The 20,975-nt window shown below is 35.2% G+C and overlaps 1 protein-coding gene across 2 annotated transcripts in view; it reads left to right on the plus strand.

The window, feature by feature from the left end:
- LOC128794275 (cadherin-12) overlaps positions 1–20,088 on the plus strand; it is a 153,482-nt gene extending 133,394 nt beyond the window's left edge. Inside the window, exons 7-11 of one of the 2 annotated variants that reach the window (XM_053954025.1) lie at positions 2,953–3,089; positions 9,639–9,760; positions 10,371–10,488; positions 14,771–15,022; positions 18,504–20,088. In XM_053954025.1, the coding sequence (XP_053810000.1) occupies positions 2,953–3,089; positions 9,639–9,760; positions 10,371–10,488; positions 14,771–15,022; positions 18,504–19,000 (1,126 nt within the window). In that variant the 3' untranslated portion in view covers positions 19,001–20,088. Of the gene's footprint in view, positions 1–2,952; positions 3,090–9,638; positions 9,761–10,370; positions 10,489–13,237; positions 13,268–14,770; positions 15,023–18,503 lie in introns of those variants that run through there. The other variant, XM_053954032.1, reaches the window with a different exon arrangement.
- The last annotated feature ends 887 nt before the right edge of the window (positions 20,089–20,975 follow it).

The following is a 20,975-nucleotide window of genomic DNA, read 5'->3' on the forward strand; positions in this document are numbered from 1 at the left end:
CTCCCTAACTTTTCAAGGAAGTAAATGCCTCTTAGGATTAGTGCATTTATCCATGGTCTGTCTTGCAGGTGCTCTGAGCAGTCAAATAAACCAACCTCAATTGCTTCAAACTGATAGACCATAAATGGAAGATCCAGACAGCTGTCCTAATACCAGTATTTCAACAATGTTCCTCTGTGTATCCCAATCTCACAAGAAATGTCAGGCTTTATGTCCCAGATATCTGGGTTTATCTCTGGAAAGTTACTGATTTTTCTGGTTGGACATATTTTTCCCATTTTTTCTCTTTTCCAAAGCATCTCTTCCATGTTAAGGACAGAGCTCAGGCTATGCAGTTGGCCTTAGAAAGAGATTAGCTGTTGCTGTCCTATTTACAAAAAATCACACACTGAACATCAGTGTGTGAAAGAGTGATTTCTGCCTATAAAAGGAAGCTACATTTTCTTAGCGTCTTTGCCAAAAGTGACCTCCCCGTAGGGTATCCCAAAATATTTCCATTTCAAGACCAGATAGATGGGGTCCCATTCCCACTTTTCTTAAGCTTTATAGACTTACTGATCTACCTGGGAGAAATTCTGTGTCCAGAAGATCTCCCTGTAAGAGGACTTTCTGCTAGGCATGTTTTTTTGGGTACTATACATGGAGAACCAATGAAATGAGGAAGAATGGATAGTTGTTTGCAGGTTTTCCTTTTAATTTATCTCTTTTAGACAATATATCTCCAATAATTCTGCCTATACCTCTCCCTTTAGTAGTTTAATTGGTATGAAAATTCTTAAAATGAGACAAGCTGTAACAATATGCTTAATTTAATTCAATTCCCATTTCCATGGAAGCCACGAGGAATTCTGCCAGAAGTACCAGCAGGAGTAGTGCTAGTCTTGCAGTGCTTACTGTGGACTTTGATCCTGTTGATGCTTATGTTTAGGAATACGCATACTGGGCCTATGCATGAAGTTAATCACTGTGTTAATGCTTCCAGACAGACTATCAGATTCTGATACTACAATTATTCATGCCTGACATTCACTTCAAATACAACAGTGTTCATACTTAATATGTTTTCTGTACTTTCAAAGCTTTTGGTGAAGGAGGTCATCCTCTACACGGTGCTTTGAATTAACTCCTGTATTTTTTTCCCTGTCTCATATTGCAATGTGCAGAATACTCAGGCAAAGTTAATCTTCCTAAGGGGAAATAAAAGGCAAGTTACTTTCTCATGCTTTGAACTCATTTATTTGTGTGTTGCTGCATATTTAATATTGGAAAAAATTATAATTTATTAAACATGCAAAGCCTGACAGAGTAATTTTGCTGCTCCTGAGAGAGTATCTTTGGGTAATGATATTTCTAATAAATGGTTTATATATTTTTCATAATTTTAATGTCAAGCAAATTTTGAACAGAGAGAGTAAAATTACCAATATGAATATATAATAATATCATATTCAAGAAAATGTGCCTGCTCAACTATGTAAAAGGATACATGCTGCCTTTAGGAAACCATTTCTGAGACTTTTCAATTAAAGCTGTAAACTGGTAATGATGACTGTCAATTGAAGAAATAACCTATTTCATCTACAGATAGGAATATTTTTGTGATTTTGATTGAACAAAATGTCTCCGAAAGAGCACATTGCCTTATTTGTGGCTTTTTTACTCTTAAGTCTTCCAGAGGTATTGGCATTCTTAGTACCAAGTAGAAATATTTTCTTTGTGAATATGTCATATATTCATTTCTACCATTGCTTCCTTTTATAGAGGTAAACATAGTGCTTATCATTCTATTCCCTCTATATTAAATACATAAATAACTCTAATTAGAGATGGAAATAGCAGCTTTTATTCCAATTCTCACTGGTTTACATGAAATGAGGTGTCATAGGAGTTGTACTCTAGGCTTTATAATCTTCTTAATGTACTTGTTGAGTGCCATTTTGTTCTTATTGCCTACTGCTCACAAATGGTTTTCTCAATTTCATCCTGCCTAGTTTTTGAGAAACGCTATCAAGGTATGAAGAGACTAACAATGAAAAGGAAACTAGTAGCTGGAGGCAATTGCATCAGAAAAAATATTACTGTGTTATGACTACAAACAGTAGCATCAAATGTGAAAATAAACTTCCAAATTAATTAGCATTTAAGGGAAATGGGTTTGGGATAGTTATCACACTGCTTTTAAGCAGCTATGTTACCAGGTACATCTCTGCTTTCTATTCCTCGCTAGAAAAAAATAAGAAATAAATAAACCTTTCTAGTTTTAAATCTTTTCTATGTTCGTACTTCTTGACAAATAAGGGCTCAGGAAAACAAAACAAAAAAAAAAAACAAAACTAAACAACACAAAACAATGGTATTTCCCTGTTCCTCACAGGTCCAGTGAAAGGTGCCTATTCTTCACAAGGGCAAAGTGCATTTTATTGATTCTATATATGTGTGGGAATAAGCATACTCTTCTCCATCTCCTTTGCTGTTACTCTGCCAAAATCCTTTAGAGTACCTCTTTGTGAGGCTATGTCCAGCCCACTGCAGCTACAAATGGATGTAAAGAGACCAGATCTGGCACACTCTTCATCACCATCCATCTCCTCAAGCCCTATTTCACATACCTTTTCTCTTTTTCCCTCTAAACCTGTATAGTGCTTCCAAAGTGGCTGATACAAGTAATCAGGGTCACAGAGGATGTGCATCAACTTCTTGGGACTTCAAGGTTTTCAAATAATCTGAACACCAGGAGTACTAAACCTTTTATTATATCCCATTTCCCCTTGAGCATTCCAACCCAGCAAAAAAAAAACTAAACAAATCATTCTTTATTGTCTTCTTCCTGCAAGGATGGTAGTAGCTGCAAAGAGAAAAATAACGAAACTTGAGGCAGATACACTGCTGCTATGATAAATGAGTAATCTTTGCACATTTGCATCTACTTTCTTTAATATTTTTCACATGCAGATACTTCATGGATTGGAAGAATGATGTGGACAGTTACTTTACAATAGACGCTACTGAAGGAACCATTGCTACGAATCAATTACTGGACAGAGAAAGCACAGCACAATACAATTTCTCTATAATTGCAAGTAAAGTTAGTAAGTATGACACAAACTGAATTAATATGCTAATATGGTGTTTTTCTCAGAATATAATGCTCAGGTATAAATATAATGTGAAGAGTACTTGAATTGCCAAGAATTTGTTTAAGAAGGTTCAATGAATATCATTTTCCCAGACTCATGAGGATAATTGTAGGAGGATAAATGTAGGAGAAGCGGTGTGGGTGCCTTCCAGTTCTGATTTCTGATTTTGTAAGTCACTTCATATGAAATTAGGTTAGTCAAATAACATATCAGTCAACATGCTTTTTGAAGGTAGAAAAACATTAATAATAATTTGATAGTCAGATGGAAAGCACACTAAAAGTAAATCAAGATTTAATGCCCTAAATGGACTAATCAGTGTGCTGCATCTCTGCTCTTTTCTCTCTGCCCAAAATTTTATGCCTAACCCCTTCTTTTCCTATGTGATTTGTAGTGGGATAGTTTCATTTCTTGTCTTTGTGTCTTTTTCATAGCCTTTTTTTTATAAGTCCCTTCTTCCACTATATTATGTACCTGCAACTTTCTTCATTGCCATCCATGTGACATTCCTCATTCATGGTCTTGTCCAACTGTAACTCTCATGGATGTATCTCATGCTTTGAATACAAGTCTTTTGGTCACTTAGCAGTTGTTCAAAGGCCACAAATTCTTTCTGTTGACATCAATAGGCTGTAGAAGTGGGTTCTGCTGTATTTCTTATTCATTCTATGTTGTTTATGTGTCAGAAAAGACAAGTTTCTGTAGCAAATAACATATTTTTCTTAATGTATTGCTTGGCTGAGTCTTCAAAAATTAATACATGCTACTAACAGGAAGAGGGAGATTTGGGAAGCAGAGATGGTATATATTATTTCAGATTAAAAAACTCCTGAATTCTCAGTTATAGTTATGTCAAAAAGAACCATGGGTTCACTCCTTGGAACCTGAAAATATAAAGAGAACACCAGTCAAATGAACACTTGAATTTTATCACTAGATTGGAAAAGACATACACTAACAGAGAAGCCTAAGCTGTCAGAAGTGGTTGAGTCCATGGAGATATATGTGCAGGTGTATATTCACAGAAAAACCAGCAGAACTGCAATTTGTTTCCAGAGAAACGGAAAGGCAGGTAGATGCAGAAAGAAGGTCTCATCATGGTCTATGTTTCAGTAAAGCTTAACTATTTTGGCTTAGTAGTGGCCAAAGGACATTTGTGATTTGTAATTTTTTTTCCTGCAGCAAGGGAAACAGTTTTAGTAAACTTGATTTAAATCTGTTTATTATTCCCAAGAGTAATTAAAGATGTCAAAAGTCTTGAAATTTATTTGTCCATGGATGCATATATATAATAATATGACATTTAAGAAGAGCTGTAGCAAATAGTATATATTTTGATATCCCCAATTTTATCAATTGCTATGCTAAGAATCTGCACCTAAAACATATCTGTGCTTTATTGCAGCATATCCCAAAATATTTATACATTGACCGTTATCTATAATGGCAACAATTGCCATACTTCTACTATACTAGTAACTGACAAAATTTGGGAGGATTTGAACTACAGTAATTGTGAAAACATTATGTGCAATTGTCTGACTAAGAGTGTAAAAAAAAAGGGTGGAGGATTGAGGGATGACACACTGCACAAAAGCAAAAAATAATGGTTAGAGAGAAAAAAATTGAAAAAGATTGAGGGGAAATTGCTATATTTGAAGAAATATCGATATAAAAAATTGCTGTCCAGTGCTGACATAGAAACTGAAACTGTCATCCCTTATTACAGGAAAAACACACTGAGAAGTGCCTTGACATATACATGACTATATAAAGAAGTGGCCCAATATTGAAATTAGCTGCATAATCTTTCTTCAGAAAAGAACAGACAGTATTATTATTGAAGTATTTTCACTTCCTGGTGACTTTATCTCTCCATAAGGAAAAAAAAAATATATATCTTTATAAATATAATAAAATATAGGTTTATAAAATAAGAATAAAGTACACTCATAACCAGTAGTAGTCAAATTATATTATTTAAAAACATTATTGCTAAAATTTTGTGTTCTCATTGTGAGATAAATGCAACAACACCTCCCACACTTTTTAGGCACATCCTAATGGTCATTCCGTAAACTAACTTGTCTTGAATTGTCCCTGAATGGAGATGTTTTTAAGCCAGAGATGGATGATTGTTCTGCAGACGTGCAGAACATCCCTAACCCATTCATAAAGTTCAGGTTTTATATAGAACAAAGTGCTTGAGCAGGTGAAGGATGTTTCAGACTCACATTGTTTTCCCCCATTTCACTTCCCAATTCCTCTGTACTTTTTTTCATTATATGACTATATTTCATTGTAGCTTGTTGTTTTGTTTCTTTATAATCAGAATAAATCAATACTCTAGTAGTCTGCATGGTTGCTGTTTCTGAACATTTTTGATGCCACAGAACCTATGCAAACTAAGAAATTGAGCATGGCTCTCATTCATTTCAAGAACAAAGGCCAGCTGGCAAGAAGTAGCTTATTTCTATGCCTTCTTACCTTCCAGAGTCCCCACATGTAAATCAATCCTTTAAGAGTAGTCCCTGCCCTTACTAATTCCCAGCACTTGCATGTGAATTGTCCACAAGACCACTGGTTGCCCCAGGCTAAACTGTACCAAGAGCTGCTATAAGAGCATAGTGGCATAAAAAAATCACAGTCCAGTGTTCAAATTCTCTCCATATTCTGTCTAATTACCTAGTATAGAAATGTTTTTTCCATTTTACAAAAGAGGAGATAGATAGAATGCATAAGAACTTACTTCTGCTTCCCTATCCTAAAGTCATAATTTAAGGGTAAAAATGAAGTAATAATCCTTCCTGTCCAAACTATTTTCCCAACTCACCTATGTCTAGGCCCAAATTTTGAGAATGTTAAAGAAACCTCACCTTAAATCTCAAGATGGAATTGATCTTCTCCTGCATGCCATAACTGGGATTAAAGAATCAGCTGTTCTCCTCAATAGTCAGTATCTATTTTCTCAGATACCTTGGATTTTCACAAGTTCATTATTCAAAGAATGTTATATGTTTTCTACTGCTGTAATAGCTTTGAACCATTAAGATGCTACAAATTATGGTAATCAAGCAAAAAAAGGAAGCAGGATTGTCACTGTCTACAGACAAGAAAAATTAAGGGAAAATGAAGTCAGCTGATTAATTAAGCTGATAAAAGAAATTAATGAAGCTAATTAATTTCCCTATATCTTACAGGCAGAACTGAAACATGAAATCAGTTTCTTAATTTCTAGGCTCATGATTTAACCAGTTTGTCATCTCATCTGTGTAATCTGGGTTTAAAAGACATACATAAGCAAATGTTTTTAGTGACTCACTCACTGATAGTAGTATGTACGTCACAATTGTGTTTACAGGGTTCATGAAGACTTGATTTTGAGAGAAACAACAACCAAAGACCAGAGAAAATGGAGGTCAAGTCTGCAAAGTAGTATTTTAAATGCAATTCTTCATGCTTGTTCACATCAAGTATTATAGGTCTTTGGTATTACATATGAATTCAAAGCTCTACACAATCTTCTTGCAGTCTTCATTTATATGCACAAGTAGTTAAAGTGATGTCAGCGCAAACCAGAAAGAAAATCATATAAACAAAATGAAAACCTGAAACAGGTTCATCTTAGGCTCTGGTAGTTCTGTTTACTTTCATATCTGACTTTTCCAGACCATTTATGCAAGGTAAAATTCTAGTTTGCTAAAATATTCAGGAATAGAAGATTTTGGCCTCTAATATGTCTTTCAAAGAACCACAGAGAATAAATCAGATAGCATCAGTGAGAAATAAATGTAAAATTTATACTCATAATCATATATATTTCCAGAACATGTTATCCTGTTTTTTTAAGGGGGAAAAATGTCAAATCCTTTCGTTAATTTTAAAAATATAGGTCACATACTACCTAAACTGTTGGAAAAAAGCAGAAAAAAATAATTTATACAAGATAGTTTACAAAAATACGACCTAAAAAACTTCTTAAAGAAACTGACATGTCTAACAGAAATTGTCAAAATCATCTGATATTTTCATGTACATGATGCATAAATTTTGAATACATTCAATAGTTTTATTGGAAAGGCACTGTGAACATATTCCTAAAAGGAAATGGACATCTTTGCTGTATTTTGGTGGTGATGCATTAATCTCTAATCTGTTTGAAAAATATGTCCTGAACCCCTGTTTCTCAGTGTTGTACCTTAAAATGAACACAGACACACAAAAACATCTAAAGCAAAACCTGAGTTTCTCCATGTCAGTTGATGTCTCCTTTTAAGTGAGTACTGCTAGGAGGCAAGTTTAAGGTCAGATTGTTTCTCCCAGTAGCTGTGTGAATTTGACCTTTTCAGGGATTTTCTGATCTCTCTATAGAGGTCTTGCCCTCTACTGAATAAAATAACTTTTTAATTTTTTTTTTTTATTTCCTATTATACAATGGAACCAATTCAACTGTGAACAAGTGATCTAGATTTCTTCCAGCTCTTTATGCACCTAAAGAATGAGTGCCCAATTCCTAGCTGCTAGACCAAACTGTGTCTTTGATTGTACTGCACAATGCCCTCCTCCACAGAGACATTCTGCAAGTAGAGATGATGCTGAATTGGAAATGAACAAGAATGCAAAGAGATGTCATTATATATTTTCTCTATTAAATATTAAACATTTCTCTATTAAATTCATAGGTAGGGACTACAAGTGTGATCTGGGTAGTGCATTTTTGTTGTCTTCTAGGTTCCAAGCTGTGTTTATAGCTTGGTCAGTTTACCTACTACTCGTAAATAAGTAAAACAAAGTTCATCTTGCAGCTAGTCCTATGTAACTAAGAAATTATTGGGGAATAGCTTTGGTTTTGACAGAGATCTCCTGAAACTACTACCTCATTTAGTAGTTCCTAAGAATAAGGAAGAAAGCAAGCAAATTTTTTACAGTGACAACATGAAGAGACTTTGCCCCTTGCTGTGTTAGTTATAAACAAAGCCAAGGATTATACAAACTGCAAAGCAAGTGTCCAATGCAAATAATTTTAAGGGTCCATTGAGGGCCATGAAGATGATCAGAGGGTTGGAGCATATCTCCTATGAAGACAGGCTGAAACAATTGAGTTTTTACAGCCTGGAGAAAAGAACACTCTGGGGTGACCTAATTGTGGCCTTCCAGTACATGAAGGGAGCCTACAAGAAAGCTGGACTTTTGACAGCAACATGTAATGACAGGACAAGGGAGTATGGCTTCAAACTGAATGAGAATAGATTTGGATTGGATACAATGTAGAAATTCTTTACAGTGAGGGTGCTGAGCTACTAACACAGGTTGTCCAGAGGAGTTGTGAGTTCCCCATCCTTGGAAGTGTCCAGGACCAAGATGGAAGGGACTTTGAGCAATCTGGTCTAGTGGAAGGTGTCTCTGCATGTGGCAGGGGGGCTTGGAACTAGATGATCTTTAAAGTTCCTTCCCACCTAAGCCATTCTATGATTCTGTGATTCTGTGATTTATTCCTGAAGATTCAAGACAGCTCCTCTTGTACTTAAACATGATCTCATTCCTACAACAACCTGATTTATAGCATAGATTTTTTCAGTAGTTAACTGTTTCTGCCACTCATCTTAAGTGAAAAAGGATAAAATAATTATACTTTTGACTCACCAGCTATACTATTTTTCAAGTATTAGCTATTTTGCCAGAGGTCTCAGCATTAGCTATTTTGCAGGAGGTCTCAGCATAAAGTAAAAGAGAACATTTTCTGCTTTGTATTGTACTAGTGTCTCTGTTTTGTCAGACATTGCATTTGCAAGTAAACTTGTTTATAAAATGCATCTAGTGACTGATGAAGGAAGAAGAAGGACAGTGGAAAGAAACATGGTGTATACTGTTGTTTAACATTTCTTTTTGCACAAAATTATTTGCTGCCTGCAAACACTTTTGCAGTTAAAGAAATATCTTCCATAACATGGCCAAATAGTTGAATGCTAACTGCGCGTGTTTCATTGCTAAATTTAACACTGTCTCTGTCTGGCTTTCAGAGAGATTTTGTTTTTCCATATCTTTCTCTCTTTCTCTGTCTTCTAAATTGGTATGCTCTGCTTGCCTCCTTAATATCTTGAAGATTTAAACAATGGCTAGGCAATAAATATTGATTTTCTGCATTTAGTTGTGGAAAACAGAATTCAGTTTTAATCATTGGAAGTGTTTTCCACAGGCTTAATGAAAAGTGATCTGGGAAAAGTTTGCATTCTTAATAACAGGTACAACTTCATTTTTTTTTTCCATTTATGCTCTGATAAACATAAATACGCTGATTGATTCCTTAACCCATGAAGAGTAATGGATCAAAGTCTGATACAAATTGATAAGTTTGGTTCTGTTTTCTTCTTAGTTCAAATAAGAAATAAATGGAAGTCAAGGGCTTTTGGGAGCCACAGTACTGAGATCACAAGTTTATGACAGCTTATGAGACTGGTGATGACAACAAACGTAATGTTTTTCTTCTAAAATTATTTATAGGTAACCCATTATTAACCAGCAAAGTCAATGTTATAATAAATGTTTTGGATGTCAACGAGTTTCCTCCTGAAATTTCAGTTCCATATGAGACATCTGTATGTGAAAATGCCAAGCCAGGACAGGTATTTCAAATTTGTGATGCTTGCTCTTTTGCTTTTTCTTTCCTTATTATTTATAGCAGTAGAATTTTCTGGGTTTAAAAAGTACATCATGGGCAGAATTCTTCTACAAACAAAATATCTGTGTTAGAAATACTTATTGGAATTCTGTTTGTTGACTTTTATGGTCAATTTTCAGCCTATTTTTTTTTTAATTTCTCCAATTACATGGGCCTGAGCCACCCTTTACTGTGCATTTAATAGCTATGAGAGGAAAAAGAACCCCTTTCTTAAAGGGTTGTAACTATGACAGAAGTAGTAGCAGATAAAGTGAGGCATAACCATTCAACCCAACGCTATCACTAGCATTTTAATATAAATAATAAATATTAAATACCATGAATATACAGTAAATCTTTCTGATTTTTATCAGATATGTCAAAGCAAGACCTTCTGAGTTCTCTGGTGGTTACAGAATTCAGACTTCTTACCTCCACTGTGCAGTGTTTTAAGGGAATGACAGTAATCCAGCAAGATCTCACCTTCAAGAGTTTAGATTGACGGTTACTTTGCACTTCCACAAAACTTCTTCGTGTGGAAGAATGAACTGACTTCAGAATTAATCTGGTTTCAGGTGATACAGACCATCACTGCAGCAGATAAAGATTTGTCACCAGCTGGGCAAAGGTTTTCCTTCAAACTGTCATCTGAGGCTTCCAACAAACCAAACTTCACAGTCCATGACTACAGAAGTAAGTTGGTTACCCATAATTCTCTTTCAGAGCAGCCGACTGTCATTACAATGACAAATATGTTTACTTTCAATTACAGTTGTGTCTGCAGACCTAACGTTTTTCTTTGATATTTCTAATTGCTAAACTCTCTGGGACTTATATTAATATAAATTCAGGTCTTGCACCTTTTCTTATTTTTAGGGGCAGGAATTGTCAGAACACCAAAGGCTGAGATTTCCCTACAGGCCTTCAAAAACACAGCTACCTGTTTTATTTTCTTCCTTTTATCATTCAGTATCTCAGGAAGAATCCATATGCCAATGCAGGTATACCTTTAAACAAGGCACTCTTGCTGTCTTGTTTAAATACTATGACTTTGCTAACCATTTTCAAAGTACCCAGATATTGTGTTTTCTTGAGGATACATAGTCCTGCAGAAGAGTGAGTTCTAAATATGGACAGAGCTGCTGAAGTACAACACCCTTAATAATGTGGGAATTCATACAACTGACATCCCTGATTTTTCTCCCAATCTTTGTCATAACTGAATATCTTCTTTTCTCCTAATTAACTTGAACTCTTTTGTTAGATGGCAAAGAAGACCAAGACCAAAAAAATAATCTTTTCTTTCTACTGTAAGCATCTTCAAGGATGTAGTCTTGTGAACAGACAGCTAAACTGAACCTGTAGTAAATTTTCACCACTAACTACTTTAATCAAATAAAAGAAAAAGTAGTATTTGTGCTATTAGAAGATCTTTAAATTTAAATTACACTTCAAAGAAAGAACACCTAAAGCCATCCAACAAAGTTCAAAAACATTCGACTGTGCAGGTCATAAGTATCACTATCTAAAAAAGTATATAATTCTTAATTTTTTAATTGCTGTTTTCAATTTAAATTTGAGGTTACATCATTTGTGAAGTAAAAGTTCCTTTCTTGTGAATTAAGTGACCCAAGCCTGTAAAAGTGCTAGAAATGAATAACACACCAATTGAAATAAAATTGCGAAAGCCTTCTTTTTAGCCTTTAAAAAAAATGTATTTAAATTATGTATATGGCCCACATAATTTTTAAAGCCATGCATGTGTAACAAAAAACTAAAGCCAACAACATAAGCTAAACACTATTAATCCTGAAGAAACATCAGGAAGAAATAAATTTGAAAAATCAAACTGTGCTTATTTTCTCTTTATGTATAGCTCTCCTGTGAGGCTGATACAATGAAAATGGTTTATTCCCAAACTTAATAGTGACTTTTATCTTTCCGTGTCATAAATAGTTAAAAAGATTGAACCGATGAGCCAAGAACATCACTTGAGGATTCGTAAATAGAGAATACAGTGAAACCAATCATAATATTGTAGACATTAATAATAGTATCTTAAAAAAACAAAACTGTGTAGATCTAACACATTTTATTGAAGGGCATTCAAACAGTTTTCTTCACACAGACAGCTCAATTAATATGAAGGATGACTTGACAACAGATCCAGGTTCCCTTACTTCTGTTCCTGGAAAATTAGGGAATTACTCTGCTCTGGAACATTGTTCAAGGCCCATATGGGTAGAATTTTCACAGTTATATAGTCTTAGAATATAAGACTATATATATAACATACTATGTATTTCTAAATACCTTTAAATTTTTTTGGTAAAGATTTCTTTAAAGTAAGAGCTTTAATTTCTTTTTTTTTCTTGTCTGTTTTTTAAAATATCCTTTAAATTCACCAAGTTTTGTTGTTTTGGTTTTTTTTAATAATAACAAACTTCTGTTTTAAAAAGAAGTCTTCTCAGATAATTTTAATAGATTTAAATAATCAAAAGAATTTTTAAGCTTAGTAAGTCTATATAGTAATTACAGCTTTTGTAAAGTGTACTTAGCATGTTAGTTTGGTGAGGAAATTGTTCAAATATTATTAGGTAATTAAATTTCCCTGTTTAAACAGTAATGTTGACACTGAGATGACGTTGGATCTCAGTAATCTGTTAATGAAGCTTCACTACTGTATAAAAACATATGCAATATTCTGATAAAAAGTGGAAACCTCCAAGATATAAACTTTTAAAAGCACTTCTTAAGACTTATTAAAAGAAAGAAAAAGAAAAAATATGCAATTTGTTACAATGTAAGGAACAAGAAAAACCCCTTTTTTCATTGTCGATGATTTGCAGAGATATTAGAAAAAAATCTGTCCAAACAAAAACCCTGTCTTGCAGTATCATTTGCCTTTTGTTTGCCAAAAAGGTGGACAAAGGTCTGTTCTGCACACAATTTAGAGATGTAGTAACACAACTTTATTTTCACTAGAGAAACCTTTTAAAAATAAGTACCATTTTCTTTTAAGTTAGCAAATATGTTAGTAACAAACAGGTATTTTGTGAAAGCAATTTTTTCTATTTTTTGAGGACACAGTGCTGTTCACTGTAGTACAAATAATGCTTTTACAAATCAAGGTGGCATTTAAATTTTTTAAATATATCAAGAAGCCCTAATCCTTGTGCTATTCTATACAACTGAAAATCATGGGTGGTCTGATACTTCAGCAGGTATTCTTGTGCTGCACCCAAGAGAAGCCCCATACTTCAGAATATAACTTAATGAGGACTGGAGTGAGACAGAAGCTCAAGGTTTCCTTTCAGCAGCACTGGGATCAATCCACCGTGTTAATAGAAGTGATGCCCTGGCAGAGCTGGAGTGCTTCCAAAGGGACTGCAGATCTCCCTCTTTCTGCTTTGCTGGCCTTACTCTGCTCTCTAGAGGGTAGCTTCCATGTGGAGTACACTCCATTGCTCATGTAAGAGACAGAATTTCCTTTTCTCACACTTATCCTATAAATTAATTTATTGCCAACAGATTGAAGAACCAGAAGCTATCTGAGTTCTCTAGACTCTTCTGTGTAAAGTTCAAACACCTACCTGTGTTCATATTCTCAAAAGAACTTTGAACAATTGAAAGGGGTCATAAAAGAGCAACAAAAAGTGTTCAAAATCAAGGAGTTAAGAGGTTGATCTGACTGATTCTTCTCAAAGGAGGATGGAAAGTCATTTAGTTGCATTGTAAGCTATTAAAGTGATCATCAGTGTTTCAATGAGAAGAAAAAAAAATAAAAGAATGTAAATAATTCTAATAATAGAAATATGGAAAAAATAATAGAAATAAGATTAAAGTTAATGTCTTCAAATTAGTTCTTAAACTTTTTATACAGTGCAGGTCATTAATCATAGAGAAAAAAAAAAAGCTGAAGATGGAAGCTGGTTTGATTCAAACTATTCTGAGACATTTTTTCTTTTCAAAACTAAGTGTAACTGAACTTGACCTGTCCATGTTTAAGTTTGATGAAAAGGAGGTGTCTGAAACATTTTTTTAGCTATGCACCTTCACAATGGCATCTAATCATAACATACCTAATTTTGGATATTTAGGGTTCCTTCTTATTGTCCTTAATCAGAACTCCATACCAGTATTTGAGTGTGAAATTCAGAGCCCTTAATCCTTCTACCTCATAACAAACCTCTGAGGCATGCAAACCATCATGTGACATCTTTTAAGAAATACAATAAAGCATATAGGAGAGATAGAAAAATAGTAATTGCAGCAGGTTACTTCTGTTTAGCTCTGTCATCTCATTAATTCCCTGCCAAATTAATTTTGGTTTTGCTTTTAATGTAATTATTTTAATCTTTACATCATTTCCTTGCTACTTTGTTTGATTCAGGAAAAGCAGCAATAACTAACTGGGAACAAATGATACAAGTCTAAAAGTGGACTAATTGATGGAAACTGTACTGATTTTTTTAGTACTCAGTTCATTTCTCTAGTTATTTTTAACGGAGCAGGAAAGCCAAAATGATTGCATATTGTCCATATTATATGACTTTTTATTTTTAAGGTAATTAATTAGTTGATAGAGACATGACTCTAAATTCACATGCAATCAAAATCCTTTGGACCACAGGCTCAGAATGTAAGGAGATCAAGCGAAAAAAAACCTGAAAAGTCTTCAGAATCACACTTGTAATGTTTTGTTTGGGGATTTTTTAGTTATTTTTATCTTCTTTGAAATTTCAGCTGTTAAAAGGTTTACAAGAAAAAGAATATTGTTTAAGGCTCTTCAAAAACTAACTGTACCAGTCAGAATACAATTCCTTCTGTAATGGCAAAGCAAGGCAATTACGTAATGCATGTCATTCATCAAGTTTCAAATATGAAATACCAGCCTATTACTGAGGGTGATACAAGCTACAATATGGAGTGAAGTTCACAATAAAAATCTGCTAATGACTGTCATGTTTTACAGACAACACAGCTGGGATTGAAACCAGGAGAAATGGCTACAGCAGAAGGCAGCAAGAGCTGTACTTTCTTCCAGTAGTAATTGAAGACAGCAGTTACCCTGTCCAGAGCAGCACAAACACTTTGACTATCCGTGTTTGCAGATGTGATTCTGATGGCACCATCCAGTCCTGCAACGTGGAAGCAATCTTCTTACCAGTTGGCCTCAGCACAGGAGCTTTGATTGCAATCTTGTTGTGCATTGTTATACTTCTAGGTTAGTACTCATGAAACCCTGCAAAGTGCTTTACTCTGATTATTCACTAGCTTCACCTAGTTTTTAACAAAAGCCATGGAAAATGTGTGGATGTTTATTTCTAGAAGAATATCCCAAAGCACTGCTCATGACTATCAATCTGCTAAGCTATGCAATATCTCTTATTGCATTAAGAGAATCAGTTTTCAATGGAACCCAAATAATATTTTTTTCTCTGAAATTATTTAAAATATCTTTCTTGAAATATTAAGTTTTTAGATTATTACTAAGGTAGACACCTCCTTCTGACAGTAACAGCAGTAAAACATAGTAAGAGTTTTTATTTAATTCTTAAGCAAAAGGAGAATGAAGAAATGGAAGAGGAGAAAATAACTGTAACATAGACTGTTACTGTCTATATCTATATTAAGCTTCACAGGAAGATTTTTTTATTTCAGCCAGGCATTGATTTCATAAGGTGACATTATTATTTGTTGTACCTTATATTTATATACTGTGTTATTTACAGCATATCAAAAGTGCATCTTACTTGTAATATAGCCTGAAGCAACTGCTAATGAAATAAACCCAACTTTAAAACTTATACAGGCACAATGGGCTTTAGAAATCAGATTGGGTTTTACAGATGCTGGCCTATGCCTAGTTTTGATACTAGTGGTATCCAAGGTCCCATGATAGCCTAATGTGTACCTAAAAATAGCTCTTGACATAGAATATAATGTGGATATCTCATTGCATTTGGATGATGCATGTGCCACTTAAGTAAGTTACTAAAGGCTCAGGGTTACAAAAATAGCTTCTGAGTAAGAGTGGGGAAAAGTCAGGATTTCTGCTCTGTGTCAAAAAAATATGTTGTGAGAAAAATATTTTTTGAATCAGAACAAGAATGTCAAATGGTCACACTTCCCATGGAGTAGCAGTTATATTCACAAATACACTCATTCTGAAGAATTTAAAACAAAACTGAAAACCAACTAAACAAAACAACTTCTGTTTTTCTGAAGCAGGAAGAATGCTGTCTCCTTTGCCACAATTCTAGTTAGAGCAAGATGGACACCCCGCAACTTCTCTGGGCAGCATATTCCACTGCTTGACATCCTGGTGATAAAGCCTTTTTTTCTTACATTTTAATGGAATTTTTTGCATTTCAGTTTGTGCCCATTGCCTCTTGTCCTGTAACAGCACACCCCTCAAAAAAGCCTGGCTCTATCTTTACTTCCATCCATCCATCCATCAGTTATTTATTCACATTGGTAAGATCCCACTGCACCTTCTCCAGAATGAGCAGACCTGTTCTCTTAGCCTCTCCTTCTGTGGCAGATGGTCCCATCCCTTAATCATCCTTGTGGTTCTACATTGGACTCACGTCAGTGAGTCCATGTCCATCTTTTAATGAGGAGTGAGAACTGGGTCCAGAACTCCAAGTGTGCATAAGCAGAGCTGAGCAGAGGGCAATGACCATCTCACTAGACCTGCTAGCAATGGGTCTGGTAATGCAGTCCCAAATGCTGTTGATCTTCTTTGGTACAAGGGCACATTGATGGCTCATGGTGAACTTTTTGTCCACCAGGATCGCAAGGCCTCATCCATCAAGCTGCTTTCTGGTTAGTTGGCCAACAGCATCTACAGTAGGCAGTTACTCCTGTGTGTGTGTGGGACTTGTAATTTCTATTTGTTTAACATCATGGAGTTCCTTTTGGCCCACTCCCTCAGCCTGATGAGATTCCTTTGAACAGTGGCACAACCACTCTTTTTTTATTGCCTGAAAACTTGCTGAGGGTGCACTCCATCCCACCATCCAGGCTATTTATGAAAATATTAAACAAAAGTAGTCCCAGTACCAAATCCTGTGGTACTTTATTAGAGACTGGCATCCATCTGGTATTTGAAATATTGCTCACAACCTTTACAGTCTGTCAGTTTGGCAGCTTTGCAGTCCACCTCACCATCTGCTCGTATAATCCACATTTTCTCAGGTTTTCTGAGAAGATTGTTATGAAAGATACTATCAAAAGCTTTGCTAGAGTCAGAATAAATGTATTACACTTTTTCCCTTCATCAACCAGTCACCTTATTGTAGAAGGCTATCAAGTGAGTTAGGCACAATTTCACTTTCATAAATCCATGCCTGTTGCTCTTATGCCCCTTCTTAGTTTCCAGAATTATTTTCTCCATCACTTTCCTAAATATCAAGGCGAGACTGACTGACTGCTCTAGTTCCCTAGCTCATTCTTCTTGCCCTACTTGAAGATAGGAGTGATGCTTGCTCCAGTTCTCAGAAGAAACCTTTCTCAGTCACCGTGACCTTTCAAAAATTATCACAAATCGTCTCACAAAGATAGCAGCCACCCTCCTCATCATTCATGTGTGTATCTCACCATATCCCATGCACTTGTGTGTCCAGTTTGTTCAAGTATTCTCTAACCTGATCCTCTTCCACCAAAGCATTAGGTCTTTCTTATTCCGGACTTTCCCTCCAGTCTCAGAGACATGGAATTACTGAAGGACAAGTTTACAAAAAAAAGACAGAGTCAAAGAAGTTGCTGACTAGGTTGGCCTTTTCTGTATCATTTGGAAACAGCTCCCCTGCCCCATTCAGCAGTGGGCCCACCTTTATCATTCTACTCTTTCTTTCTTGCTTCTTTCTCCTTCTTGCTTCCCTTGATGTCCCTCCTGAGACAGCACCATGCAGGCTTTGTCTTTTCTTTCCACATTCCTGCATGTTCAGACTCTATATTCCTCCTGGCTCACTTGTCACTGTTGTCAACTCTTAGATGCCTCTTTTTTTATCACTGAGTTTAGTCAAGAGCTTCTTATTCATCAATGCAGGCCTCCTGCTGCCTTTTCTTGATTTCCTGCTCCCCAGGTTGGACCACTGTTGAGTTTGGAGGACATGATACTTGAAAATCAACCAGCTCTCCTAGACCACTTTTCTCTCCAGAACCTTATAACAAGTAATATTTTGAAGCAGATCCCTGAAGAGGCTGAAGTGTACTGTATAAAAAGATACAGTAGGATTATTTTTTCTGCATTTCAAAAATTCCAAATTTGAAATTATTCAAATTATTTATTATTCAAAATTCCTTTTTTTTTTTCCTGTAATACTCTTTTGGTTTAGTTTTTTATTCTTGTCTTCAATGTGTAAATTTAGGGTTCTTTTCTCTATTTTTCTATAGAAAATATTTTTTTAAAAAATCACATCTCTGTCTCTCTGAACTAAAAATCTGAAGTCCTATTCAATTCTATTCATTTGCAAAGCAGGCCATCAGGAAAATTATTTGGTACTTTATCCAGTAAGTACAGCAAGCACTTAGGAAAGTTAGACTCATATGTCAAAGAGCAAATAATTTTTTACTGCTCTTTTCTAAGGACAAAAGTCACTTTGATTGCTTGTGGCTTTCAAAGAAAGATATAATGATGTGTCATCAAAGTACTAAATTATTTCTCTGCATGTCTTAACTTTAATTGTCTCTCGTTACAGTCATTGTGGTACTGTATGTAGCACTACGGAGGCAGAAGAAAAAAGACACCCTGATGACCTCTAAAGAAGACATCAGAGATAATGTTATCCATTATGATGATGAAGGAGGTGGAGAAGAGGACACCCAGGCTTTTGACATAGGTGCCCTGAGGAATCCCAAAGTGATTGAAGATAATAAAATACGCAGGGACATAAAACCAGACACCTTGCGTTTTACACGCCACAGACCACCAGCGGAAGATAACACAGACATAAGAGATTTCATTAATCAAAGGCTGCAGGAAAATGATGTAGATCCATCTGCACCCCCTTATGACTCCTTGGCGACCTATGCGTATGAAGGAAACGGATCTGTTGCAGAGTCTCTGAGTTCTATAGACTCCCTAACTACAGAGGCAGATCAGGATTATGACTATCTGAGTGACTGGGGACCTCGCTTTAAGATCTTGGCAGATATGTTTGGAGAAGAAAGTTATAACCCTGACAAAGTCACTTAAGTACAACTGCAACAGTGAAACAAAATCAAACCAACAACAAATTTAAAAGATAAACCTAAGCTTTATATAAGACAATTACTTTGATTATAAAAGACAGCAATTGTTTCCAGCAAGTTACTACATTTATCATACTGTCAGTTTTGGTTTGACTAGAGAAACGATGATAAATCCTGTAATATACACAGGTTTTTGTTGTTGTTATTTTGTTACTCTGGAATTACACTGAGACAAGCTCAGGCCTACAAGGTGCAGTTTACTGACCTGACTTAGAAAGAAGGTAGCTTTCTGGCATCATGGTGGAAGAGTGGTAGCTTTTTCGTAATTCCACTAAAGTGCCTATTGAAACTTTTATCATTTAAGTGGTAAACTGTCTGCTGTGATGGTGTTACAAAACTGAATGGTAAATCAAACATGAACTTTAAGACAAGAAGCAATAGCAACATGCTGACTTCTTTTAGAAAAAAAATGAAGATCACTTCCTGGAGTATCTAATGACTAGAACTGTGGGGGAGGAGGGGGGTGTGTATATTGTGTTTGGGGGTTATGTTTGTTGTCTTTTTTTTTAAAGAAAACAGTATGTCAAGACATCATATTTCCTCTTCCAGAGTTTCACTGAAATTTTAAATTTAAAATGCTATTGCTCACTTTGAAGATGTAAAGCCCAAATTAAAAAGGAAAATATCTTAGCATACATCAGTGAATATTTAAAATGTTCATACAAATACTACATTTTTCCAAAATAATAAAAAGATGAAAGCAGCTATTCCTTGATGTGAAGGAAACTTCCCTTGTCTCTCCCTCTTCTTTTGAAATGAGACTATTATTAGAACATAAAAATTGAGAGGGTTTTTAAAGACTATTATTGTACTTTGAGTACCAAAACACCTTTTCCATTGTAAGTATCACTAAAGAAGTACATGTAAATAACTCCACACCACTTATCTTTGCAGTTAGATTGTTACTCTGTAGGCACCATAAGCATATATATTATAAATATAGTTATTTTTCCATTGACCATCTGCTACAGTTCAGCATATCGCCATATTTCACTGCCACACCCACAGGAAACATTTTAGAAAACCTTTTGAAGTTGGAAACTTTCTTAATTTTATTCTTGACAAAATTTAAACAGAATCAGAATAAATATATAAACCATCACTTTTGTCCACTCTTTATGTACATACCCATGCCTAAATATAGCTGTGCAGATGACAGAAGTTCAGATATGCACAAGGCATTGTGTCTTGGAAAATCTCTTGCAAAACTATTTTATGTGACTTTTTCTGATGATCTAAGGCATAGACATTTTGTAAGACAATGGTTTATGGCTCCCAAAGTGCATATATCTTTATATTCTCCTTCCAAAGTCTCTGCAGTGCTATACAATCTGTTTGAGCTCTACTCATGATTAATGGCACTGCCAAGGTCAGCCTGAGTTTCTCTTGAACCAGAAGTCTCTTATTCACCTCAGGTCTATAGCTTACCTTTTGTATAGCTAAAGAATTGATCATAACAGTCAGATATACATAGCTCACAAGTCTATTAATGTCCACAAGTTTCCCTTTATCCTCTGGGGGAAATGTAAATATATGTCAACATTATATAAATTAACCTCTCAATAAGACTTTGAAAGGTGCATATTTTAAATGAGTTTTGTATCATTCAGTACAATTGGACAGGGCTGTATCAAAAGCACAATTGGCGTAGCTTATACCAGCAGCGTGCTGAGGAATACACACAGCAAATAGCAACAAGGAAATTTTGTGGTTTTTATTGTTTTCAGGAAAGGTATCCTGTGTTCTCTAAAGACAGACTAAACCAATAGAAGTTCTCTTCTCACAGGACAGGAAGCAAATGAAGTGATAGAGCCCATAGAAACAGCAGCATAGAAATTTTTGTGTAGAAGATTTTTTTTAATTTTCACACATTTTGACAGTATATCAAAAGGAACTTGATTGTGCACAGCGGAACTAAA

Source organism: Vidua chalybeata, chromosome 1 (genome assembly GCF_026979565.1).
Source record: "Vidua chalybeata isolate OUT-0048 chromosome 1, bVidCha1 merged haplotype, whole genome shotgun sequence".
NCBI lineage: Eukaryota > Metazoa > Chordata > Aves > Passeriformes > Viduidae > Vidua > Vidua chalybeata.